The sequence below is a fragment of the Rosa rugosa genome, chromosome 4 (assembly GCF_958449725.1).
Source record: "Rosa rugosa chromosome 4, drRosRugo1.1, whole genome shotgun sequence".
In the NCBI taxonomy this organism is placed as follows: domain Eukaryota; kingdom Viridiplantae; phylum Streptophyta; class Magnoliopsida; order Rosales; family Rosaceae; genus Rosa; species Rosa rugosa.
The window spans coordinates 42,842,028-42,869,443 of NC_084823.1; the positions used below are offsets into that span (position 1 = coordinate 42,842,028).

General features: G+C 37.4%; 3 protein-coding genes and 1 long non-coding RNA gene across 5 annotated transcripts; 3 read left to right on the forward strand and 1 right to left on the reverse strand.

Moving 5' to 3' along the window:
• Positions 1-264: 264 nt before the first annotated feature.
• LOC133742989 (uncharacterized) lies at positions 265-2,059 on the forward strand. Its single transcript, XR_009862853.1, has 3 exons — positions 265-422; positions 1,590-1,669; positions 1,762-2,059. It is a non-coding gene; the product is annotated as an uncharacterized LOC133742989 (long non-coding RNA).
• A 4,176-nt stretch (positions 2,060-6,235) lies between these two features.
• Positions 6,236-9,928, forward strand: LOC133745565 (uncharacterized). Its single transcript, XM_062173655.1, has 4 exons — positions 6,236-7,046; positions 7,785-8,021; positions 8,107-8,324; positions 9,367-9,928. Exons 1-4 carry the CDS (start codon positions 6,774-6,776, stop codon positions 9,545-9,547), a joined length of 909 nt encoding a protein of 302 aa, XP_062029639.1. The 5' UTR covers positions 6,236-6,773; the 3' UTR covers positions 9,548-9,928.
• A 2,837-nt stretch (positions 9,929-12,765) lies between these two features.
• On the forward strand, positions 12,766-16,979 carry LOC133742559 (probable LRR receptor-like serine/threonine-protein kinase At1g12460). Its single transcript, XM_062170242.1, has 2 exons — positions 12,766-14,838; positions 14,931-16,979. Exons 1-2 carry the CDS (start codon positions 13,670-13,672, stop codon positions 16,417-16,419), a joined length of 2,658 nt encoding a protein of 885 aa, XP_062026226.1. The 5' UTR covers positions 12,766-13,669; the 3' UTR covers positions 16,420-16,979.
• A 146-nt stretch (positions 16,980-17,125) lies between these two features.
• LOC133742560 (probable aminotransferase ACS10) lies at positions 17,126-20,044 on the reverse strand. Of its 2 annotated transcripts, none has more exons than XM_062170244.1 (4): positions 19,333-20,044; positions 19,059-19,187; positions 18,090-18,250; positions 17,126-18,003 (listed from the first exon to the last, which is right to left on the reverse strand). In XM_062170244.1, exons 1-4 carry the CDS (start codon positions 19,759-19,761, stop codon positions 17,148-17,150), a joined length of 1,575 nt encoding a protein of 524 aa, XP_062026228.1. In that variant the 5' UTR covers positions 19,762-20,044; the 3' UTR covers positions 17,126-17,147. The 2 variants fall into 2 exon arrangements, with proteins under 2 accessions (XP_062026228.1, XP_062026227.1); XM_062170243.1 differs by having other exon boundaries at positions 19,285-20,040.
• Between the last annotated feature and the right edge of the window lie 7,372 nt (positions 20,045-27,416).

The window sequence follows — 27,416 nt, forward strand, 5'->3', positions numbered from 1 at the left end:
AAGGGATGTATCTGGTCACTATTCAAGGAAAAGAAGGAGCATTGCATGATTAACTCCAGAGATATCCAGGGAATATATCAAGGGAAAAGAGATCAGAAATTTCATGACTTTGTCAAGAGAAAATCAAGGAAATTTGGAGGAGAAATCACCTCTAGATGATTGGCCATGATTGCGTCACAAGAGAGGAGGATCCCTCTATAAATAGCAGCCATTCTCAACACCAAAGACATCACTTCCTAGCCAAAAACTAATTTGAAACTCTGCCCAATTCACTTCTCAAACCTCTATCACCTACAAGACCGTGACCACCATCCTTCCATCAATCTACGAAGTTCTTAGGCGCTGAGTCAAGGACGCTTCACCACCATAGCAGAGGCGAGTTCATCACCTTGTTGCCAAGCCGCTGAGGAAAGCTTCAAAGTGTAACTATGACTCTACTTATAATTTTTGTTTCGGTTTTTTGTGTGTGGATTTGCGAGTTGTGTAATTGGAGATATGAGATTTTCAGAATATTTTTATTAATATTTTTGAGATTTTCAGTTTATTATTAAGTTAATTTTGAGAATTCTTTTATGATGCATGTTACAATCTTGTGCCCTTTTACGTGTTTAGGTAATTTTCAGATTTAGGTTAATAAGTTTGCATGATAGAATCACGCTGAGTATTCTTGTGTGTTTGCTTAATTTGCCAAGAGTAATTGTTATTTGTTAAGACACTGAGTTAAACAAGTAGTAATTAGTTCTAAAGAGTGGTAAAAATCATGCTTTAATGATTAAACAATTCTGGAAATTACGTGTTAGTTGCTATGTATAATGGTTAATTTGCACGTGTGAGTTGATTCGAGGGTTAGATAATACTACTGATTAAGAGAATTACGCTGAGTGTTTTCGAAAATTAGTAGTATTGGGCTTGGTAAGGACTTTTCTGATCCAAGCCCACATTAGAACGAATCAGATAAATGATTGGACCGTGACAGCTTTTCATTTGGACTCTTATCTAGGCATTTAAGATGGGCACGTTTTTGTAGCATGTTGAAATGAATTTTCTGTTTTTACACTTAGTAATTTTCGAGTGGTATTTGTCTAGGTTACGGAAGTCGATCATTGTAGATAGTTTTATTTGTTTTGTTTTTATTTTAAGTAGATGAGGAACAAGATTTCAAAACCCCCCATTTGATTCTTTTATTTGTTAATTGACCTTTTTGTGTAGGTGTACCCTACAATCCCCGGACTGAACGATCCCTGCTTATCCTATACTGACAACTACATTTTGCAGGGTTAAATTGTGAGGCTAAAAAGCCGCACCAGCCAAGCGGCTTATAGAGTAGGTTTTAGGGGCCGGGAGAAATGAAGACATTTTTCCACTTTTCCTATTTTATGGTTATAAGTACGTATTTTCGTGAGAATTTCAGGCAGTAGCTAGTTAATAGTGAATGCGTTTTTGTTTCTTGGCTTTCATATTGGGTTGTTGGTTGTCATTATTGACACTGCCGTACTTATATCCTATGTACTTGTATCTCATGTAAATAAAATTTCACATTCACCTCTGAAAAAGAAAAAGAAAAAAAGTTAACGGCATGGTTGTCACAGGACGCAAGAAGGTGGACTTATTTGTCGAAGTTCAAAAGCAATATAGGATACCACTTGAAGAATATAAAGCAAAGGTTCAGGTTAGTAAAGAGAATGAGTTAACTGATGATTTTATGAATCTTTTTGCTACGCTGCAAATGGAGCTGACCGGATTCTTTGCAACATCAACTAGAGGCTCGTGAAAGGACGTGAAGAGATCATAGCTGGAGCAATTGAACACGCAATGCTTTCGAAAATTTCTCAAGAAAGGAGCTAGGATGACCAATAGTGCAATATTGTTGTTGGAATTGCAGGCTATTGGGGAGTCATTTGACCAAAAAGTGATGAGGCCAAGTCCTGCAATCCGGGCCTCGGTGGAGGCACTGGAGAAGCTTGTGTTAGATGATGCACATCGTGGTTCACCCTTTTTTTTCTTTTTTGCTTCGAGGCATACATTCTTTGATTAATCTAGCTTGATTGGAATGCGTTTTGTTGTTTTGGGGATTTAAGCTGTATTCAAAAATTTGAATCTCATTAAAATTGTTTTTTTTTTTTGGATTTAATTTTGTTTAGTCCCTGTACTCTGCTCCAAAATCGTGTCAGTCCCTGACATTCTCATTTAATCTGAAAAGTCTCTAACGTACAATTTTCGTCTGATCGGTACACTTCGTCCAATTGCTCCGTTTGTAGGCTGACGTGGCATTAAAGTTAGCGCCAACTCAACGCCACATAAGCGTTGTGGATGTTAAAATGTCGAGAATAACCCCTAGCCTCCCTTCTAATTTTTTCAATTCTTCTCTTTTTGGTTCTTGTTGCAATCTCTTCTTCCTCTTGTTCCTTTACCCAAACACCGGCCTCATCACTTAGCTCTTCTTCTTCCTCTCATCAAATCCAACCTCAAAACTGAAGAAGAAACCATTGTTTCAGAATATGAAGCAAAGCCACTCCATAAGCCCTAAATCGAGAAGAACCCAGTGAAGGAACCAAGAGATGGTTCGAGCTTCTTCACTTCCTCTATTCTTGCTTTGTCTCTAGCTCTGTTATGGAATTGTGCTCCTTGTTTGTTGATGGTGCAGAGTCCAGATGGTGACCTTCTAGATGGTATATGCTCAAATGGTAAAATTCTGATTTGAAGGACAAGAGAGCAAGACATGGGAGGTGAGTCATGGCCTGGTGAAATTAGTGAAAAGATGAAGACCAACGGAGAAAATGGCCAGTGAAGGGCTGATTGACCGGCGGAGCAGATTGGGTAATCTGGGTGTCCAGATCAAATCTAGGTCCTGCGTACTGGCACGTAAGTCTGGTTCCTAAGTCATCTGACGATACGGAGGCGGCTGGTGGAATCTGGGTCAAACGTCGGTGGTCAGAGTGCCGGTGGTCTGGATCGAGGAATGACGGGAGGAGAAGACGTCGTGGTGGTCTTTAAGCGTGGGGTCTGCAGCTCGGAGACTGGTCTAGTATGAGTCTGAGTACGGTATTCGATCTGGTATGGGTATGGGCACTCAATGAAGACGAACTCTTGAATTTTGGTGGGGGTGATGTTTGATTTTGGTGCTTAGTTTAAGTTTTTGAAGTTTGGGGGTGGTTTTGGTGGTGGATAGCTCGATGGTGGTAGTGACGGTGGATTTTGGATTTTGATCGAAAATTTAATTATGTTGCTTGCAGGGTTAGATTGGATGTGGTGGTGTTGAAGATGTGTGACTGATCTGAGAATTTAGAACACAAAAGAAGGGATAACACTGTTGGATCTAGGTTTTGGTGAGCAGAGGAGGAAAGGAGAAGAGAATTGAGGTTTGTGGTAGTGGTAGTGGTTGGGCTGGGAGAGAGAGCTCGGTGGTGGTTATGGTGATAGTGGTGGTGATTCTCTTATGCTTCAGATTTTGGGTGTGAAGAAGAAGAAGGGAGGAAACTGCAAGAGGGTATATTGGACAATTTCTCAATAATGTGGCATGCAAATAACTGAGGTGGCGTGGAATGGATGGGCTTGTCAGCAACTTAACGACATATTTTGACGGAACCCTAACGAAGTGGACTAATTGGATGGAAATTGTGAGGTCAGAATTGAAATGTCAGGGACTGAGACAATTTTGGAGGCAGAGTACAGGGACTAAACAAAATTTAATCCTTTTTTTTTTTTTTTAAAGCAAACATTAGATCAGTAAAATTTGAAAATCCACTACTTATTACAAATAGGACTAAATTTAGTTTAGTCTTTAGAACTTTAGGGCTAAAATCAGTTTGGTCTCTCAGTTTTTTTTTTAATCATGATGGTCTCTGCGCTTCTAAATTGCATCACCATCGTCCAAAATTTGAATTTGGCTCGAAAGATGACGTCATGTGATGAGTTGGAGCCGACATATGAGCCCATTTTTCAGTCATTGACCCCTTAAGAAGGGTAAATTCCTAAAATAACCTTGAGGCCAAATTCAAAAAAAAAATATTGAAGAATACTCTGCGTTGCGTTGTTCTTGTTTGCTCCAATTTTCTCATCCAAATAGCTCCATTAAGATTAGAAATCTGAAATTAATGAAGATTAGAGAGTACCTTGAAAGAAAGCGGTGAGAGACAGTGCCGCTCTGTGGCTGGGAAATTGAAATAGAAGACAATGAAAATGGCGCCGCCTTAGCTACAAAAATGAAAGCTCACGGCGGCAGAGAGGGTCGAGTGTTCAAGCAAACAACACCACTGTCCGTATTGGTTGAATGGGAGAAGTCTCGCAATGGTCTAATGACTCTAATCTTCATTCTGAATTAATTTATATCTTCAATTGCAGAGTCCCTAGACCTAATTGATCTTCTGGGATTTCGTGGCGTGTGCAAATCTTGGAAGTCTGCTTCTTCCACAGCTTCAGCTTCCCCAGAACTGGATCGCGACTTGCCTTGTCTCATCCCAACCGAGAAGAGATGGAAAGTGACGTCAGCACTCTAAAGGCGAAATATCTATTTTACCCTTCTTAGGGGGTCAATGGTTGAAAAGTAGGCCCCATATATGTCGGCTCCAACTCAGCACATGACGTCATCTTTCGAGCCAAATTCAAAATTTGAATGATGGTGATGCAATTTAGAAGCGCATGGACCATCATGATTAAAAAAAAAAACTCATGGACCAAACGGATTTTGGCCCTAGAATTCAAGGTCCTTACAAATATATACAGCTGAACAGGACAAGCTTTACAAAATTACCATTACAATATTTCTGCTTGATGAAAAAGATAAATACCCTTATAGAATTAGACAAACAAAAGCCAAAACCTGTATATATCTTTCAACTTAGAAACTAAGAAGAACCAAAACAAATCTTTTTTGGATATTTGGTGGATCTATCTCACTGAATCTAATTAGTTCTGGAGAGTAAATCCTAATATGAGCTTACTCCTCCTCGGCTAAATATACACGTCCATCTGTCATGAAAATTGACTTGATTACATGGAGAGAGATGTGAGATCGATCTCTTTGGTAGTAAGTCGATTTAGTATTGTTCTCTTTCTATTTCTGATTCGATTCTCTGCTTTACTACTACTTTGTCTTGAAGTCAAATGGTATAAATCCATAGATGGACCCCTTCTTTATGATCACAATATGACTATGATTATATAGTGCAATGCCAAACTCATGTTACCATAAAGTAGGCATACAATCTATGTTGTGTGACATGAGTATATGATTGACTAGTACTTAAGGCACTAGTTGCTAGTTCGCTACATAGCAGTTTGAAGTAGACAGGAGAGATTAAGTAGATATTGCAATTTGTTGTCAAGTGACAACATGCGATTGATGGGTATTAACTTTATGTAATACCATGTTATAGTGACTTGGGTAATTAAGATATTGGAGGATGCTAATTATATAAATACCTTGAAAAATGATAATTTATTCAAGCATTTTGATCAGATTCTACGGTCCACTGGAGATAAATAATTTATTAGAGAATTGAGATAACTTAATAATATGTTATCTAATGCCTCCTTAAAAAAATTAGGACGAATTTGATCATTTTCAATGTACTTACTCACTTAGCCTTATTAGTGGCATTTTTAACACATAAAGAATTCTGAAGCAGTGTTTTAAGAAAGTATGTATTGAAAGACTAAATATATAAAGAATACTAGACTCTAAACACACCCTATGGGTGTGAGTAATTATGTGGGAAGTTATTCCACATAATGTGGAGAAAATTGCTGCACATATTTTATTTTTTATTTTTGATTTTTTTTTTTGTTAAATTTCTTTTGTTTTTCTTTTATTTGTGAATTGACCATTTTGTTTTTCTCAAATATTTCAGTTCAAATGTTTTTTAATATTTAAGGGATATTTTGGTAAAAATTTTATGTTTTGGCTGACAAACTCTCTTCTCTTAATAATAGTATAGATAATTGTATTGACAATGTAATTTAAATAAATATTGTATAAAGAAATTTCGAATATTATATCATTCGTCACACAAACGTACAAATTCTTTTAACGTACTACTAATCGGCAGGCTAGCGCTGAACTATTTGTTTGGCATGTGTTCTCTTCAAGGAATGATTATGTCCTAATATACATGTGGTGACATCTCAAAAAATTAAAAAGTACACGTGGGTGGGTTATTCGGATCATACTTGGCTCTTACACTACTTGAAAGATTTCTTTCTTATTATTCTTTGAGAATTTGTTTCTTAAACAAAACACTTGCTTTATTTTCAATTTGCGTTCATATAGTAAACAGATCTCAAACGTTTGTTACATCAATTATAGCCATCAACAACAAAACCCAGTAAACTCCAATCGGACCAAACAAATCCAGCGGGTCGACCCAGCCCCCACATCCACGCCGTGACGGTGAAGAAACGACAACCCGGTATCGGACCCCCAAAGCATAATCCAACCGTTACTCCACCTCCCACTCACGCCACGTGTCCCCACCTCCCTCCCCAAAACGCCGCCGTTTCCATGTCGAAGTAAACCCGCAATATTAAAATATCGGTTTCCCTGAGCCTTTTTGCTCTCTCTCTCTCTCTCTCTCTGATCATCTCTGCATTTCTATCTACTAGTCTTGATGCCCTGTCGGACTCTCTGATACAATCCACCAAACCCTAACATTTTGGGGACGAACACTTTCTCTCTCCTAGGGTTTTCCAATTTCGCGCCCAAATCCACCGCAATTGTTACTTTCAGGGGGACGAATTGGGGCTTCGATTGGACGGATTCGGTTTGGGGTTTTTCGATGACCTATGAGGAGAATGTTGATCGAGGAGAGGTGGAGCCGGAGCTGATCGTTAGAATTGGGGGCGGTGAGGATGATGAGAAGGGGAGAGGGGACTATGTGAAGCTCAGGGAGTGTCCCGGCGAGGCTGAGGAGGAGTCGTCGTCGTCGTCGTCTTCGCCCAAGGGATTATGGTGTTTGTGGTATTGGGTTAGGTTGGTGTTGCTGTTCATGTGCCTGGGGTTGTTGGCTGGGGTTTTTATCAAATGGGTCGGGCCTTTTCTGATGGATACGGTAAAAATTTGTCAACTTTCTTATCTTTGATTTGGGTTTTTTTTTTTTGCGAAAGCTTTTATCTTGATTGCTTTTCTATTGAAGGAGTGTTGAGTGCATGAAATTTGTAGTTTTATGTGAAGGGTGTGTTCATTCTGTGACTAGAATGGAGTTAATTGGGCTTGTTTGCATATTTTTTGTAGTTGAGATTTTGTACGGTAGGAATGCCCTTAGTCGACTTTCTTGCATTCTAGGCATTGTTAACTTGAGTGGCATTAAGGAGGAAATGGGCAATCAACTAGTTTTGATATTCTAATTCATTTGAGAAAACTTGAAATGTTGAGGCTGCTGTGATTATTTGGCATTTTTTTAAGGTTTTGAAGCCGATTTGATGACAAATTTCTGCTTCCCCTTTTGAGTTTTACCTTAAATATGTTACATATTCAGAGTATTCTACTGATTTCAGCTTAATTTGGAACCTATTATCGTAGGTTCTGGGGTAATTCTTATAACCACCATATTTTTGTGGAGTGTCCCCCAAAACAATTGTTTGATTTTATGGAAAAACTTAGGAGTTTAAGAATACAGCGAAAGTATTAGATCTTATCCTAAATGGTGTCAGGGCTGATTGGTGTGTCTGTTTCCTATCCTGACTAGCTTTCTTACCACCCTTGGATAGACTGCAATATGTTTCCACATACGGGGAGAGAGACGTATAAAGTCTTTTGTCATGCTAACTAATGATGAAATTATTTGCAGGAGGTTATTCCAATTATTAACTGGGAGACAAAAACATTCAGTCCTCCAGTGCTTGCTATTCTGGTCTTTGCTTCTGTGGCATTGTTTCCTACCATACTATTACCATCTTCACCTTCTATGTGGGTGGCTGGAATGACTTTTGGTTATGGCTATGGATTTCTTCTCATTATATCAGCAGCAGCTATTGGTATATCACTTCCATATTTCATTAGCTATCTCTTCTACCATAAAATTCAGGTGCGTAAGTTTGTCAAACATACTTCTCTGTGTTTTAGTTCTGTGTGTGCTTCCTATAATTTAACACTCGTTGACTCTTATGCAGGGATGGTTAGAAAAATATCCAAAGAGAGCTTCCATTCTAAGATCAGCTGGCGAAGGAAACTGGTTTCACCAGTTTCGAGCTGTAGCATTAATCAGGATTTCTCCATTCCCTTATATTATATATAACTACTGTGCTGTGGCTACCAATGTCAAGTATGGTCCGTACCTCTTGGGGTCCTTGGCAGGAATGGTTCCAGAAACATTCGTTGCCATTTACACGTACGTAAAATCCCACTCACATTAAAATGTATCTCATTGCACGGTGATCATATATCTGCATTTTTCCGTATATTGCCAACAAGTGGTTATATTTATTTGTAGATTGGAACTTGGGTTATGTTTATCTACATATTTCTATGTTTGAAAATTCATGTGAGCAGTCTAGGAAACTAGGGAGTTTTCTTAAAATGAGAACTTGTCGCATATTGGATTGTGCTTAATCTTTGTTTTCATAGCCTGTAGTAGTGTCTGGAAAGATAGATTTGTATATATTTGCATCTCTGTCAAAGTTGATTTGGTATCATATGTGTCTCTAGAGCCAAATACTAAATGTATTTTCTTTCTTTGAGCAAGATAACAAATATGTTGCATTGGATTTTATATAAGTGGGTTTTTTTTAGAAACTAAGCAATATGCAGTTACTTGGCTTAGATGGTTGGAAGTCGCAGTTGCTGGCCTGTCCTTTCTTTAGAAGTACCCTGAATTGTTTGTCAATTGGCTGTGTTTAGAAACTAAGCAATATGCAGTTACTTGGCTTAGATGGTTGGAAGTCGCAGTTGCTGGCCTGTCCTTTCTTTAGAAGTACCCTGCATTGTTTGTCAATTGGCTATGTTTACCAGAAGACCATTAATTTTTGGTTATTGGTAATGACGGCTAAGGGAATCGCAGTGGGACTGGCTTTGAGTAAACTGCCTCCAGAACATCTTTAAATCTTTAATTATCTATACCAAGTTGTGATGACCTCATTCCCACCCAATGTCTCCAGTGTCTCCAGTATCTATACTGGCAAGTCATCATCTCCAGTGTCTTATCACATTGTTATATAATAGCTTTGTGTCTACTTCATTTATCAAATCTGGTTTCTGTGCATTTTAGGTGGTGAGAATATAGATGATGATTGGTGGTCAATGACTCTCTTACATTTTCATATTTAGATTATCTTTTTCTCGAGTATGGAACAGAATGCCATCTGTAATGTTTTAAGTTCATGTCATTACCCCACATGTTGTTCACTTAGAAAATCATATTGTGTTGATTGCAGTGGGATCTTAATACGGACATTGGCAGATGCTTCACATGAGCACCACGGCCTTTCAGCCCCACAGATAATCTTCACTGTTGTTGGCTTTGCTTTGGCTGTGGCTACCACAATTTTCTTCACAGTGTATGCAAAAAAGCAGCTCAAGGAATTGCAGAAGGAAGATGAGCCACTGTTGCAATAAACTTCTGCTTCTAGTTTTGGTTGCAGAAAGACTCTCTGCTCCACAAGCGAAATGGTGCACTTTAGATGAAGTTTCTTTTATTAAACGACTTCATCTATCGATGTTGTCAATGTATTGTAAATTGATGCCTTCGGAGGACGGAGAAGAAGCCATGACATCCATTCAACATGATTGCCACTAGCATTTTCCCCCTTAAAAACAAGTGTTGATTTGCTTTTGTTCTCTCTAGCCCTCCCTCTTAATTGTCTATTGTCCTCTTAATTGTCTATTGTATATGATTGAAATGATTCTCAAGGATTGAATTGGATTCTAGCAAAATTCTTGATTGTATATAAACATAACTCTTTTAATATATCAACTGTAGATGGTTATTGTAATGCAGATTCTTGTAAGCTGTGATCTGTCTACATGGTGAATGCATATCTGCACCTGCCCTCTCTACTGCTCTTTTTCTTTTGGGGTTAAGTAAAGAAGGTCCCTTACTTGTGGTCCTATTACTTTAATTTGTGAGGTTTTTATTTCTTTTTCTGTTTTTTGGGTCAGAGTGTCGAGAACAAAACCCAAAGTGGTGTCTCAGTCTCGGAATTTCCAACTAACAGGGTTGATGGTTTGAGCCTTTTAGTAAATGATGCTATAGAAACTCCAAAGTTGACATCCTTAGTTATCTGTGCCTCTGTGGTTGTGCAGTTGACTAGATAAAGGTTTGAGCTTCCACTGTGTGCAATACTTCAAAGATGAGCTTCTGTTACTCTAGAAATCTCTTGATGATTGGAATCGCTGATCTTTTAGCCTCTTTCTTGACGGAGAAGTGTTAACAACCTTCCTCTTGAAATGAAATCTTCATTTGAACAAAATAAAAACCGCATTCTACTCCTCCATCGCCACTTTCTTTTAACAGATGTTATTGGAAACTTTACGTTTGCAGGGGTTATCTTTTCGGGCTAATCATGTTTTGTTGACCAAATATTGATTAATCAACAATTAAGTTATCATTAGAATAAACATGAACATATTCTGACAACTAAGCTGGTTACAGATTCCGATTCTTGGTCCTTAAAAAAAATTCATGGTTTTTTGCTTTTAATTTTTTAACAAACAATGTATTCAAACCTTTACGGATTGATAAACAAACAGGAGCATATGTATGGCATTACCAAAAGTCTAAAACTATTTAAAAAAAAAAAAAAGGTATGAGATTCTTTAAATGTGTGAGCTGTCTGATAATAATAATAATGCATTACCATTATGTAAGAAAAAACATCTAATAAACACAAAGGTGTACAGACCATAAAACAAACATAATGTCCAGTGCAGGCTTCTCATCTTGATTTCAATTGTTTATGATTACACTATAGAATACTTGAATTTTTCAACACTTTCATGTTTGGAAACTGCATTATCATAAGATATACAACATCAACGAATCATGTCATTCGAAAAGTAAATCCGAATCGTATATATGACTCATTCAAAAGTGTGAGATGAACTATAAAAATGATGTGTGGACGTCTAATTTTCAACCTTGTAGCGCTAACAAATTAAAGAGTCGGTATAAGATCATCAGCAAGCTTGTTAATTTGATTCACAAATGAGTGAAATCTGATTCTTTGTTTTTACCTGAAACTTCTTATTTGTTTGTAGCATAAACAGAAAGATTGTAGCATAAACAGAAAGATTGTAATAAGAATTTAATTTATTTGCTAGTAGGTAGAGACTTTTTCAATGTCTCAGAACCTTGATTAGAAGCAAGCTTTGTGTGGATCGTACAACTTGTCCGAGCCATTGTCTCATTATCATCCTACCAAAACAAAACCAGAAGAAACAAAACTACCCCAAAAAATATCATCATTAATTAAAATGAATACTTCAGAATTAAGAAAAGAGATAGAGATTCTGATTCAATGCCACAACAAATGAACGTGTGAAAGAAATATTATGCAGAATGAAAACAGATGGCCAGAAGGTAAAGAATGAATTCCACAGTTTACAATTCACACCTACCAAACTAATTTTAGAAATTAAATATTCAATGTTGTGTTGCAACCATAATTTTTTGCTTCATATGAAATTAAAAGAATCAAAGATATTATAGGTCTGTCGAGTCTTGTTGTCTTGTAGAGTAGACCTATAATTAAGTAGGCCATTAAGGTGATTGGTGGGTGAGTGAATATTTGCTCAACGAATTGTAATTGTCTTAGTTTGTTCACTTTAGTGAAGTTATATTAAGCACGCTCCTAAACTCTCAAGTTAGAAGAAGCCCACACTATAAAAAGGTAGCGAACCATAGAGATAGGTCTATTGATGGGTGATTGAATCTTTATTTGATGAGGTGTAATTATAAAAATTTGTTCACTTCAGTGAAGTCGTATTAAGCACGCTCCTAAACGAGATACAGAGCGCCCCACAATCCCAATCCCACACTATAAAATTGGGTAGCGAACCATAGAGATTTGGGACCAAGTACCAACTGTTGCGATCAGTATTTCGGTGAATTAATTTCTTTCTGAAGCCAAATTTGGGTTTTGGGGGTTGCCCAGTTTTGCTGGGAAGATTGTTCCTTTCCTCTTATCAGTCAAATGCATGAGACAAGTTTGGAAGCTAAAATGGACTCCAACGAAGGAAATGATAAAATGAAAGGTCGCGAAGTTGTCCACGTGGCATGATCTGAGATGGGGTAGATGGTACTGGACCCTTGAGTTAATGCACGTGATTGTCATTACCAGCTGGAAAATGGCATGCAATTCAGCAATTGCAACGTTAAAGACGACTTTCTATTCCTCTATTGGTTTTTTTTAATTCAAGTTTCTTGTATTATTAGAGTGAGAGCATATGCTACAAATTAGTGATACTTAGGATCATTTTCACATGGTTGTCTATACACTTGTAGTCCTATCACGAACTATAAAACGAGATCTAATATAAGTAACTATATTTTTCCAACCATATAATGTCTTAAAACACACTTAATTTCATCAACAATAATAAGTTCCGCTTCTAAATTGATCGGGATACAAATATACAAAGAAACTCTCCGATCAAGAACAAGAAATAATCCATCCCTAAAACTGAGATAATGCATGGGTCCAATCAAACTACATTTTATATCACTTGTTAATAGAAAATGCACAATGTCTACTCATTTAATCATAAAAAAGAAAAAGAAAAAGAAATCCGGGATAACAATGATATTAGTCAAAGAACCAAAGTCTAAATCGAAACGGTTCAATGCAAAAGCAGAAAGAGATGGTCTGTGGTCATCAAAACTGTACAGACAAACTGAAAAGACCTCTTCTGCTTCTCCTTCACTCTTGTTCTTCTTCTTTGCTCCTTTTATTTAATTTTCTTGGTCCAGTAATTATGGGGCTGATGGGAAGTGGTGGAACAGTTGGTGGGGAAGAATGAATGCTCTGAAAGGGAAACACACACCCAACATCATATACTGTTCTCTCTCTCTCTCTCTCTGCTAATTCACCATTATCATTATCATTGTGTTTTTACATGGAAATTAGATGGAGAATGAGAGAGAAATAGCATGCACGTGGTCTATGCATCAGATTTCAGCTCAGTGGAGGCAAAACTAAGCAGTTTTCAGAATCCCTATATTTATAAGCAGTCACATTAATTTTGGGTCTCACTCTCTCTCTCTCTCTCACCTGATTCCTTTACAGCCAAGCCAGGCCAGAGAGTGGTTACTATTTCCTGACCTCCATTTTTTGTGTAGCCCATACCTCTCTGCCTTCCACTACTCTTGTGTATTATCTCTCTCTCTTTGCTTTGCTTCAATCTGAAAGCTCAAATTTTGGTACTTGGGTTCAATCCAGTGAAACTCAAAATTTCATAAAGCTTGGATCTTTAACTGGTTCCTGATTAGTTTCTGAGGAACCCAGAAGCCAAACCCAGAATCTCTCTGCAAATGTGGTCTAGTTCTATGAGATTCTGCAATTCCAGTGAGGCCCACAAGTGAAAATGCTGCTGTTTGGTCATGATCCTGATGGGGATTTTCTCATAGTAGAAAATGAGGGAAGCAGAGTAGCAGGAGGACTTGGATCTCATCTCAATCGGATCCAATTACCATAATGCCAAACGGGTAGACCCTTTTAACCAGCATTAACTGTGTTTAGCATGAGAAAGCTTCATACTTTTCGTCTGTCTCATGCTCTTTTCTGCTTTCTTTGTTTCTATATTGGAATCATTGCTGTTTCATCAGTAACTGAGAAAGAGATTCTGCTTCAATTTAAAGGAAATGTAACTAGTGATCCTTACAGTAGCTTAGTCTCATGGGTTCTTAGTGGAAATCCTTGCCAGGATTTTAGTGGTGTGTCCTGTAACACTGATGGGTTTGTAGAAAGGATAGTTCTTTGGAATACTAGCATAGGTGGAGTGTTGTCTCCGGCTTTAGCCGGGTTGAAATCATTGAGGGTTTTGACATTGTTTGGGAACAGGTTTGTGGGAAATTTACCACAAGAGTATGCTGATATTCAAACATTGTGGAAGATTAATGTTAGCTCAAATGCATTATCTGGGTCTATCCCTGAGTTTATAGGTGATTTGCCTAACATTAGGCTTCTGGATTTGTCAAGGAATGGTTTTACTGGGGAGATTCCATCAGCTTTATTTAAGTACTGTAACAAAACCAAGTTCATTTCTTTGTCACATAACAGTCTTCTGGGTTCAATTCCGGAATCATTGGCTAATTGCTTGAATCTTGAAGGGTTTGACTTCTCTTCCAACAACCTCAGCGGTGGCATTCCTTTGCAAATTTGTGATATTCCAAGGTTAGATTATGTGTCAGTGAGAAGCAATGCGTTATCTGGGAGTGTTGTGCAGCAGTTTTCAGCTTGTAAGAGCTTGAAACTACTGGATCTCGGTAGCAATTTGTTTACTGGTGCAGCGCCATTTGGGATTGTTGGATTGAGCAATCTTTCATACTTCAATGTGTCTCACAATGAATTTAATGGGGAGATTCCTGAGATTACAACTTGTAGTGACACAATGGAGTATTTCGATGCTTCGTGGAATGAGTTGGATGGAGAGGTTCCTTTGAGCATTGCAAAATGTAGAAGTCTCAAGGTTTTGGAGTTGGGGTTTAACAGACTGACTGGAAGTATCCCGGAGGTGCTTGGAGATCTGGAGAGGCTTTTGGTGATTCAGTTATGCAATAATTCACTAAGTGGGATGATTCCAAAGACATTGGCAAGCATTCAGCTGCTTCAGGTTTTGGATTTGCAGAATCTCAACCTTGTTGGTGAAATTCCCAGTGATATAAGCAATTGCATGTTTCTTCGAGAGCTGTGAGTCCAAATACTACAACATGATTGTTTATATTTATATCCAGATTTTCCGAGTCTAAGCTAAGTGTGTCTTGTTTTTATTGTTCCTGCAGGGATGTCTCTGGTAATGCTTTACAAGGAGAGATACCTCAGAAGCTTTACAACATGACTTACCTTGAAATCCTTGACCTCCATAAAAACCAGCTCAATGGAAGCATCCCACCAGACCTGGGAAACCTTTCGAGATTACAATCTCTGGATCTGTCACAAAATTTGCTTTCTGGGCTGATTCCTACTTCTCTTGAAAATCTACCAAAGTTGACGTATTTTAACCTCTCCTCCAATGATCTGTCAGGCACTATCCCCACAGCAGTCCAAGGTTACGGCCCCTTTGCTTTCATTAACAATCCGTATCTGTGTGGTGCCCCTCTGGACCAGCCTTGCTCAGCAAATGGTAATGGTACTGGGCCTTCTACTTCGAAGAAACCCAAGGCTCTTCGGTTGTCTGCCATCATAGCAATTGCTGCTGCTGCACTGATTCTTACTGGGGTTTGTCTAGTATTCATAATGAACATCATTGCCCGCAGAAAGAAGTTAGATGAGGGGACAATGGTTGTTGAGAGCACGCCACTTGGTTCAACTGAATCAAATGTCATTATTGGGAAGTTGGTTCTTTTCAGCAAAAGTTTGCCCTCAAGGTATGAAGACTGGGAATCAGGCACAAAAGCTTTGCTTGACAAAGAATGCATAATAGGTGGTGGATCCCTTGGTACTGTCTACAGAACTACTTTCGAAGGTGGCATCTCAATTGCAGTGAAGAAGCTTGAGACTCTGGGAAGGATCAGAAACCAAGAGGAATTTGAGCAAGAAATTGGAAGACTGGGGAACCTTCGACATTCTAATTTAGTAGCATTTCAAGGGTACTACTGGTCCTCAACAATGCAGTTGATGCTATCCGAGTTTGTCCCAAATGGAAATTTGTATGACAATCTACATGGTCTTCATTACCCCGGAACAAGCACTAGCAGTGGAAATAGTGAACTCTATTGGTCTCGGAGATTTAAGATTGCTCTTGGAACAGCAAAAGCTCTTGCCTACCTTCACCATGACTGTAGACCTCCTCTTCTCCATCTCAACATTAAATCCACTAACATACTCTTGGATGAGAACTATGAGGCCAAGTTGTCTGATTATGGGCTGGGAAAATTGCTTCCCATTTTGGATAATCATGCTTTAACCAAATACCACAATGCCGTAGGGTATGTTGCACCAGAGTTGGCTCAGAGTCTAAGACTAAGTGAGAAATGTGATGTGTATAGTTTTGGAGTAATTCTTTTGGAGCTGGTGACAGGAAGAAAACCAGTAGAGAGTCCAACAGCAAATCAGGTTGTGGTTTTGTGTGAATATGTTAGGGGTTTATTGGAGGGTGGCTTTGCTTCAGATTGTTTTGACAGAAGCTTAAGGGGTTTTGTAGAGAATGAACTGATTCAGGTTATGAAGTTGGGGTTGATTTGTACATCTGAGCTCCCTTCAAGAAGACCAAGCATGGCTGAGGTTGTTCAGGTTCTCGAGTCCATCAGAAATGGGTCGGAATCATCATAGTAGTCAAAATGAAACTGCACAACTATGTTCTTAATTCAGCCTCAGATCAATGATTCATTTTTACCAGAGTAAAGTTCACAGAGATAGTGTTTAGATGGAAGGGGACTTGGATCAGTTGGGGGGAGTAGAAGGTTTTTGCATATAGGAAAAGAGAATATAATTCTTTTGTAATCATTTGAGATTTACCCAAATCAATTGTTTTTAAATATTTTTAGTTCTGCAAATAAAAACATCCATTTCACCATCTTAGTTTACTCTGTAGAAACTCTATAAATATTAAATCTTTAGGATCCCTTATTCATGAGAACACATGTCAACAACAGAATTGTTTAACCAAGTGCTGTTTTGTTTGGGTCAGAGGGTTCTTTCTTTATTTTATTTCCATCATATAATGAATATCTTATTACATTCCATCCTTGAATGCAGCCATGAGCTATGGCTCTATGGGAAAATTTAAAGGCCAATTGCTATCTGATTTGAACAGCCTAGACCTCCAGATCTTGTTGCCGGCATATGTCCAACTGTCCAAGTAGAACTAGAATATTAAAAACTCCAGATTGGACTTGGTCAATTGGAATTTTGCATAGCTCTAGTAAGTTCTTGAATTCAGAGTGAAAGTTTACCTCAACTGCAAAAGCTGGTGATTCTAAAGCTATAGTAAAAGCTATTTCCTTTAAAAATTTGTATGCAACCTGAACCTGTGTACTTGTGTAGAATGAACGAACATTTCAACTGTGTGATTTACATGTTTCGGCAATATTCCGAATTCGTTCCATAACAACAGGAATATCTTTTTCAGTCAACGTCGTAAAACAAAACCGGAACCATCCCGGTTCAATACAATGACAAGAAGATCCAGGAGTAACATTGAGCTTACCTACATTCAACAACCTATCCCAGAGCTCAAGCTCCCCTTTCTCACTGTAAGAGCGAATTAACCCACTCAAGTCTGCCCAACAGTAGAAACCCCCATTACTCTTTGTGCACTCAATGCCCAATTGCTTCAATCCTGTCACAAATCTAAGATACATTCCACGGAGCCTTTCTCTGTTAATCTCGATGAACTTGTGCATAAATTTGGTGTCTGAAAGCATAGAGATAAGCAACCGTTGGGATGGGGCGGAGATAGAAGAGAACCTTGTCAACTTTTTAGCAGCAGTCAAGACATTCTTGTTAAAGGAGTAGATGGCACCCACCCTGAAACCTGGAAGTGAGAGATCTTTCGATATGCCATATACTATATGCACTCTGTTCTGGTCGAGATCTTCCAAATCAACGATTTCTGCCATGCTAACAAACTCTTCACTTCCATACGTGGATCCAGCAAACAATTCATTTGAGATTATATGAATGTTCTTCTCTCGGGCAAAGTCCAGAAGGTTGTAAAGTGATTCACGAGTAAGTAAACTGCCACCAGGATTTGAAGGATTTGAAATTATAATCCCACGAACTTTTACACCACGTTTCTTTGCCTGGTTGAATGCTCGATCAAGTGCAGTTATACTTAAATTGAATTTGTCAGCACTGCGGCATGGAACAGGTATTATCTCCACTCCAGTTCGCCACTTCACATCTCTGTCCAAACTACATATAAAGTTCAGAAGTCAGTTTTTCTTAGGTCAGCTACCTACGGAAACTCTTCAGAAATGTGAATCAGTAACAGTTATTACCCAGGGTAATATGGTGCCGGAACGAGAAATGCATTTCCACTGTCTGCTAGGCAGAAGCTTAGAATCTCAATTGCAGGGGTTGCACCAGCTGTCAATACAATTTGTGAGGGGTTGTACGTAACTGAATTTCCAATGGCCTTAGACATGAATCCTGCCACAGCCTGCAGATCTAGGAAACTTAGAAAGCGCACAAATAACCAACGCAGTACCAAAGGAATGTATTTAACAAAGAAGAAAACTGTTTTCGTTATGCTCTATTGTACTCAATTGAAATGTCTATGAAAAATTATAAGAAGTAAAAAGTAACGCATGTAAACACAAAACTCAACCTGCAAATTGCCTAAAAGATTAACATCTGAGTAGAGCCAATATTTCCTGAGATAGAATACTGGTATTACGTAAATGGAACTGTTATTAAGTAAATGGACTAACACTCGTGCAATCACTGCTAGTTGTAAGAAAACAATACCATTATCTCTAATAAATGACAAAAATAATCCGCAATGAACGTCAAGAGTAATTATATTTCATTCACTTAGACACATTAAACCAATCGAAACAGCCACTTAATATCAATCTTCAGAAACTTTTCCATTTTTATAGAGCCCAAATTAATGAAATTCCATCTAAAATTTGGCAAATCTTGACAGTTAGGTCCATTATGCACCAAAAGCTCAACGCTTTCAGTCATAGAAAATCAAGTATTCAGAAGATACTTTGCCATTATAGCCAAAGTTGGTTGATTCCATCTAAAGTAGGTCCTGATTCTGAAAGTTAGGTGCACATTCCACCAAAATCAAGTCTTAACAGAATCACACAGACAAAATTCGAAGCATATGGCCCAAAAAAGTACAAAGTTGAAAAGCTAATCAGATTTCCATATTAAGCAAAAAGAACCATACTTTTCGTATAATTCGAATGAACAATCATGAACACACAAGCAATGATTCAAGAGTACAAAAGAAGTACCAGTTTCAGCTCCATTAAACCATCAGAAGGCTGGTAACAAGCAATCCCACTAATCCGAAGCTCCTCACCACCCAGTATTGCATCCTTTGCATTCTCCATGAGCCAATCTCGAACCAAGTCCAAAGCTAACTACACCCATCAAAATTCGCACATCAAAACCCACAACAACAACAAAAAATTCAAAAAAGCTGGAGACTTGGAGCAAAACAAGCCAAGGTCGACCCACCTTGTTTTCATCCAAACCCAGCTGAATAACCCCATCCGGGTTACCCACCTCGTCGTACGGATCCTCCGCCACCTTCCTCAACCCGACATAATACGGCGGCTCACCGCCTTTCAAAACCGAATTGGCCCGACCCGAGACGTGTACCGGACCCGGGTTCCTCGGCGAGAGATGGGACCTCGACAGCGACCGGGGCAGAACCGGAGCTTCCACCAACTGCCCGGCCGGGTGGTGGTGGTCCGAGTCCGGGTCCGGAGAAGGCGGCGGAGTCGGCGGGTTGGAGTTGGAACGGTGTCGTTTGAGATAGAGCTGGAGGAAATAGAAGAGCGCGCATGGTATGACGGAGCCGAGAACGAGTCCTCCTCTGCCTTGAACCACGCCTTGTAGAGGGACTATAACTCTCATGGCGGCGCCTCCTCCGCCGCCGCTGCTGCTGCTGGTGCTGGTGGGTCGCCGGTCTTCGTCTCGGGTCCGGGTCATATTGGAGACATCCGGGCCGGGTCGAGGTGGGGTTTCGGGTCGTCGGAGAGTACGATGATGATGGAGGAGGAGAAGAAGAAAGCGAAGGGAGGAAAGGCCAAGGCTTTGGGGCGAGTGAGTGTGAGAGCAGCGAAATGTTTGGAGGGTATTGAGATTTTTGTTTTGTTTTGTTTTGAGATTTAATTTGATATGGGCGCCGTTTCTTCCATGGTTTGAGGCGAGGATTTGGAACCAGTCGTTGGGATTTTTTGGTGGGATTAATTGATGGGGAGTTTTACAGTTTACTGATGGCTTTCGGGTTTTAGCTTTCCTTTGCATTTTCATTTGTTTGCTTGGTTTTAGACTTTAGTTGTAGGAAGGGAAAAGGATTTTTATTTTGGTATTTGTAAGATTTGATTTTGGAAATGTAGTTTTGGATCCGAATATGACGTGGATGGTGGAATGTTGATTTAGTAGTTCTGTTTGATGATCCAATTGAGATCTGTGTTTATTGATATAACATATGAGAACTATATGTGATAGTTTACGGTAATATTGCATTATTGAGCTTTGTCTCCTCTCTTTATATTGGTTGAGACATAATTTCAATTAACTAAAATAAAAAAACTTAATCCGGGTTGACGTAATATAGATTGCATTCTATTTCTTGGGGCTATTTATTGGGCCGGCTATTTTTTTAGTTTGTCTTTTAATAATTCCTTTTGTTTAGGAAACTCTATTTCCTTTGTTTTAGGGCTACTATAAGTCTTTATCTTTAGGCTTGCTTATTTACTATGTTTTTTCATAGTCTGTAGGCTTGCTTAAATAAGTGAGCATAGGTACCGTCAAATGATCGGACCTAATCTATGTATCGCTGTGGTTTCCACAAACTCTTTATCTACCCAGAGATGGTAGAGGGAGGATATGTAATGGTCATTTCTGGCCTGAGATTAATATAAATCGACATGATATTCTTCAAAAAAAAAAATGTATAAGTAATTTACAAAGATGGTTTTTTTGTTTCTTTTGTTTAACAATAAAAATATCATATTTATTCACATATCAAGGTTCGATGAATTTGATTTATCACATCAAGTGACCAAGTTAAAATTCAAAGTGCTATCTCTATATTTAACCAATTAAGAATTCTCAGAATTATAATTAGCACTAAAGCTCAATGTATTCAAGTTATTTTTTTTTTTAAATAGTTATTGTAATCTAGGGTTCAGGCTCTACGTCTCCCCCTTATATTCTGTAGTTTAATCAATACTTCAGAACAGCCGCATCAAAAAGTGCAAGAAAGGAAGCACACAAAGCATCAATAACATTTTAAAATTTGAATACTCTATTTTTTGGCTAATTGACAGATTGAGTTGCTGCTGAAAATAAATGTATGTATTCAAATTTGGACATCTGTCAATCTGGCCCGATTACAATTTGATCATGAATTGGTTTACCGACTTATGCATGTCATTTTTACAGAGAGACCATGCTCATCATCTAAATATTATCTTAAATTAATAGCCGATATTTCAAATTCACTAATCAAATAATACCATTTGGTTGAAGAGGTAATACAAATGGACCCAAAAAGTAATGTTTAATCATGTTCTTAAGTCATCATTCCATTAAGCAGATGTTTTAAATTCCCCGATAATCAAATTCATCATTTCATTGAGACATTTCAAAAAGGGGCTAATGAAGGATTTGAAAGATTTGGTCTCACTGTAATTGATTCCAGAAAAACTCTATCATACATAATCCAATTATGTCGGTCTTTGAATTTTAAAAATCAAAAGTTACATTTTTGTTTGTTACAATTTATTTTTGTTACATTAGAGAGTTGAAATTTTAAATTTGCATAATTCTAATTCAATTGTCTATTTTTCTTCATCAATCATCACTTAAGCTAACTTTATAAACAATTGTATTCATTTTTTAAAATTACTTTAATACAAATTTTGACCAATTCTACGAGGTGGCCATAACATGGAAATCATCGGACATACTATTGGCCAGTTTGAATCAGAAGATCATGTGGTCATCGGACTCATTGCTGATCATCGATTTATCTCCTCAAATGGGAAGCATCCTTTTCTCTAAACAATAACCGGTTCGTTGGTTAGACTCTATTTTCTGCACTTTTTGTTCTTTTTTTGTTCATCGTTCATTTTATTAATTTTATGACAAAATCTCGTTTATTGATCTATTTTTAGATGAGGCACCTGCCTTCTTACAGGATATTCTATTTCAGGATGTCTGTAATGATAATATGAGTGCTCGAGGTTCAATTATTACGTCTCATCCAATGCGACAGTATGAAATAATTAATATATGCGTGAGGATGAATCTCTTAGCTTGTCTGAATTCCACACTTTTTTTCTTTTTTTTCTTTTAAGTTAATCATATTCATGTGTATGAATATTAAATATTATTACGAAACAGAAACTTTGTTTATAGCCGACAGTATTGTACGGTTCTCACTGCATTTGAAATCCCAAGGAGGTTAGGAATCTCCACAGAAGCAAAGCTTAGTGGAATCTACAGACCCAATAATTGAGGATACTCATAATGCAGTCATAATTGATAATTTAGTCTTTCTTTCTTGCCCAGCTTACTCCCACTAGAAAACAAACTTTGCATTTTTTGTCCCTTCCCTTGTCCAATGTATGTCCGCCACAGTCTGCAAAGCCAAAACCCATCAATGAATTATGAACCTTTGCCTCTCCAATTATGCCATACAGCCATAGCTGCTACAAATCTCCCGTAAAACCACATGAATGGTCACTTTTGCAAGCTTTAAGCTTTTGTTGTCTTTCTTCATACAAGTATAAAAGCCTCTTTTAGTCAGGACCATTTCATTTCTGATCGAGGAAGAAGGGTACAAAATTACATCATTTGATCTTAGTACTGCAGAATTAACATCACTTCCAAGTATTCATTAAAAAAAAAAACATCACTTCCAAGTTCCAAACTATTACAAAATTTTTACTTTAGGAAACACTCGATTTGTATTTGGTTTAATTGTACGGTAAATGATTAATTTTGGTTTGTGGATGAATATGTAAGCTTGCTAAAGATTTGGAAATAGTTAGTTTTGTAATACTGAGATTCCGAGCTATCATTCATGATTGAGGGTAAAATTATAACAATGTTAGATTGGATCCGTATCGGGAAGAATTCCAGAATATTTCATTTTACAATAATATTTTTCAAATAACTAATCTCGATCGTCCTTAATTGATTAAAAAAATTCATATATTATAAATATGTTTGGCAATGAGTGTAAAATTGGTAATTGTAGTCAACGTAGGTAAAGTGTGTAAGCAATCCGATCCAATTAGCTAGTTACAACTTTCAAAGAATGGTTATCTGCACAAGGTTGATTGCATCAACGTCGCGGTATACTTTGGAGCACGCAATAGCTTAAACAGTCTCACATGCACTCAGATTATTGATGAGTTGATGCTAATACTTCTGAAGGTGGCTCGTGATCCTATACATCTTCTGAAAAATCATTAACAATCCTATGCATATTTTCTTAAATAGAAAAGAGGCATACTCAAGAAAGATCGAAAGAATTCCATGCAGTACATTGTGATCAAAACTTTTTATTTTTCATCTTTTGCGCAATGAATAAGGTTTTTTAGGTAATTTTGTTTTATTTTCTGTAATATTTTTGGTTTTAATTTTTTTAATTAACACGTCAAACATTTTATCTTAAAACTCTTTGAGCGTTTCTCGTTTTCTTATACCACTTCTCAGTTCTCACTCATTGCAGCCAAAATTGTTCTTATTAAACTTGAGTCACCCTCTACTCTTCAAACGCTGCTCCCTCCCTCAACACTCTTTTCCCGTTGTGGCCAAGTGTTTTTCTTTTCTTTTATGTAAATACTAGATATTATGTATGTATTTTTATGTAAAAGGATAAACAGAGAGCGAGAGAAGGGACAGGAAGTCTCCATGCATGGATATATTAGCTTAGGTTTTGGTGGTGATCGATGTTGATGTTTGAGGCCTGGAGTGCAAAACCTAGCTGGTCACGTATCTTGTAACAATAAAAACAAAGAGACCTTGCTTTTGTGGGTTTAGTCAGCTGGTTGGAGCTAAAACATCTGTCATCTATGGGTCTCAAATTCTCACCCGTTGGCGTCTTGTCATAGCTGTCGGCTTTATATTGGCTTTGTATACAATAGATTGCAACTTGTCCAAGAAAAATGGTCTACTCTACTGTACGTATTTGGTCCCCATTGGATCCACCACTAGTTGTATGCATGCAGCTTCATGCCTGACTCGAGGTTTGGTCTAGGCTGAAGAGTGAAGCCTGAAGGTGTGCATAGAAAATAAACCAACTAACCTAGCTACAGGAGGGATGTAATGCCTAAACTCGATCAATTAAACCGTTAGACGTATATTTTTTCAATACATTCCATGAGCTAAGCAGAATGCCCTCATTCTAACGAAAAATAAAAACCACTAGTTTGGACAAATGAATCTTGCAATCAAATGGGTCACCAGATTGCATTCTCGTGGAGACGTGATCTCATAAACATTTAGTTGTCAGAGGAGTTTCCTAATTTTCAGCAACTAAACTCCATCTTAGTCCTGATATTTCCTAGAAGCATAACTTCTATACAGTCTGATTCAACAATCAAAAGGGCAAAAAAAAAGAATAAAAACAACAACAACAACAATCAAGGGAAAATTGAAGACCCATTTTAAGAGAAAATACCTTGGTACTCTTGCTTAGCAACTACTTCAAGTTTAGAAGGTTTTTTTTTTTTTTTTTGGTCTGAAGTTTAGAAGGTTCAAAAAGGAAAAAAAAGAAGAAGAAGAAAGTCTGTTGTCTAGGAATTGGGTTTCCAAATTTATTTCCTACGATGTAGTTTAGTCCAAAGTTCTATTTAGTAAATGATGGACCAGCCCATATGGAGATTGGTCTGTGTTTCAGCATGCACTTGTTTCCTAGCTAGCCCATACAGGAAAAACCTGTATCACTACCCCATGGTGTTTATTTATTATTATTAATATCAGGAGAAAAGAATTACAAGCTGACAAACTACAAGACCCAAAAAAATCTGACAAACTACAGGACCAAGTGTAGAAATACTTCTTGGCAGATACTGTTGCAGAATCGGGTCATCATCTTAACCTGGCCTTATGGGAATGTGCTTTTCTTGTCTACTGCAAATGCTCTTAGGTTTGATCAGTTTACTGCAAGTGTTTGTTGCAGGAGTTCTCCCCTATAGTTAATTTGTGGGTTGCCTTTTCTATTTGCTGGTTCTTCGTGTTTTTTTATTTATTTATTTTTATTTTTTATTTTAATCAAGTCTCCTCTATAACCCAACAAATATGGCCAAAATGATCTTATTTATGACATGAATGGGAACCAAGTTAGAAAATGGGTTGGTTATAAAGTTTGTGCGCCTTTATCAAGATATGTTTGTATTTAGTTCGGTATAGTTTAAAAAATTGAGAGTTCAAATATATTAGGGAGTTAATTCACATCTTGCACAAAGAATCAAGGATAACTTTGAAAATGTGCTTGATTGATCATTATGAAGCTTGAAAATATTGCAATATGGAGGTTTCCACCTTGTGAGTACAAGATTTTGAGTGTGCTTCATTATGAAGCTTCGCAATGTTGCGGTATGGAGGTTTCCACGTAATGAGTACAAGATTTTTTTTTGTTCTTCGGTCAAATGAGTACAAGAATTGGCACTCATAGGATTATCTGAAGTATATTGCCCAAACTCAATTTAATCTAAGCTGCAATGCGTAAGACGTTCCTCTATGCGTAAGGAACCAAGGATAGATTGATCTTGAGGAATCAGAATATTAGTGAAATCCCTCTCTAATAAAAGACTGAGAAAGAGCTTAGATCAAAACCATAACATACACACTGCTGCACAGCTTTAGACCGACCTTGATGATAGCCAAAAGATAATACAATCAACACTCCCTAAAAACGCATAAGGCAAAAAATTTATGTGTTTGTTTTGCAAGTACTGCATCAGAGAAATTTGAAACACTACGATATCGATTGATGAAATTCAAAATCATGAACTAAATTTTGGTAAGATCAGATCTTCTGAGTTGACATTATTAATTGAGAAAAAAATGACCTCATTGTCTAGCCAAAAAGTAAAACTGTTCACTGGGATTTCATCTTCTGAGTTGGTCATGATAAATGAACTGTTAGTCTTAATATGAGTGGACGGGTTGGTAGGTGATGGAAGCTGGGAAAGGTATCCAATGTGAGTACAAATATATATCACATTGAATATATGAACCAGAAGTAATTGTAATAATAAATTGTCATTTATACATTCTGTTCTGTCATTTATATATACCACATTGAATATATGAAGCTACCAAGTACTCTTCTCATTTAATCACAAATACCCTAAAGACAATAGCAAATTGACAAGGAGAAATCCACATCATTATACCCCTCAAGGATCTATAGTGGACCTGAAATTTCAAATTTCTTGAAAGAATATATCAACTTAGTAACATTTATCCATATCAACCAAAATTAAAGTGGAAACTCATTGATTTGGTCATTTGTAATTTTTTATTAAATGTATTATTATTTTTTAATACATTAGAGGGAATTGAAATTCTGATATAATCTAACTCTAACGTAATTTTTCAAACTCGCTCATCATTTTAGTTAATTTAAGCATGTCAGTCAGACAGTCGGACTAACACTAAATGCCGAGATAGTAACACTATATGCCATAAATTATTTCATACATTTGTATTGTTGCTCACGATCTTTATCATAATTTCTTCAAAAATCCAAAACTAGTAACAGTCTTTTAGTGGGATATTGGACCTACCAACCGCATTGCTTTGATTTCTTTTCCTCATTAGGGATCTAGATGACTAAGATTGCATGTACACTTTAGAAGTACCCAAAAAGTCCAAATTTATGATGTCCTTTTTGACAAGGAGACTTATGTATATTGCTATTATTGTGATTTGTGAAAGGCAACTATCATAATCAACATAATTGTCAATAACCCTTATTTAGATCCTTTTTAGGTACCGGTCTTTTCACTAATTATTTTCAAAATTATGTTAATCTAGGCATCCCATGACTAGTCAAAACAATACCCCAATAAACCAAGATCTCTTTCCTCTCTGTTTTTTTTTTTTTTTTTTTGGATGAGTACCAATTTATGTTTGGCTGGTAAATGAGGTCATTGAAATTCAAATTGCATAATTGCCGGAAAAGAAAAAATATTCAAATTGCGTACTTTATGATAGATGTATGAAAAATGTTGAATGTTCTTTGTGATTGTGCTGTTAGGTGGCAAAAATAACTGCACTATCAAAGTCTAAACATAATAGCTAATTCGTTTATCTTTTATATTGAATCGGTATCATCGAAAAAAAACTCACAATTTATTATAAAAAAAGAAGTGAAATGCTGATGGACGGATGGTGATGAGTTTGTCACTGGCGATGATTGGGGATATTAAAGCTTGTTTACACTCAAACTAACCCAGGTATGCTGACGAATGAGGTAGCTCATCGTCTTGCTCGCTGTGGTAATTCTGATTTGAGGCTCGTGTAAATATTCTCTTCGAACGCCTTCTTCTTGGTTGATTTCACCTTGTCCTTTTTCGAAACAAAAAAGTTGCTACGGGGTTAAAAATGCAAATATC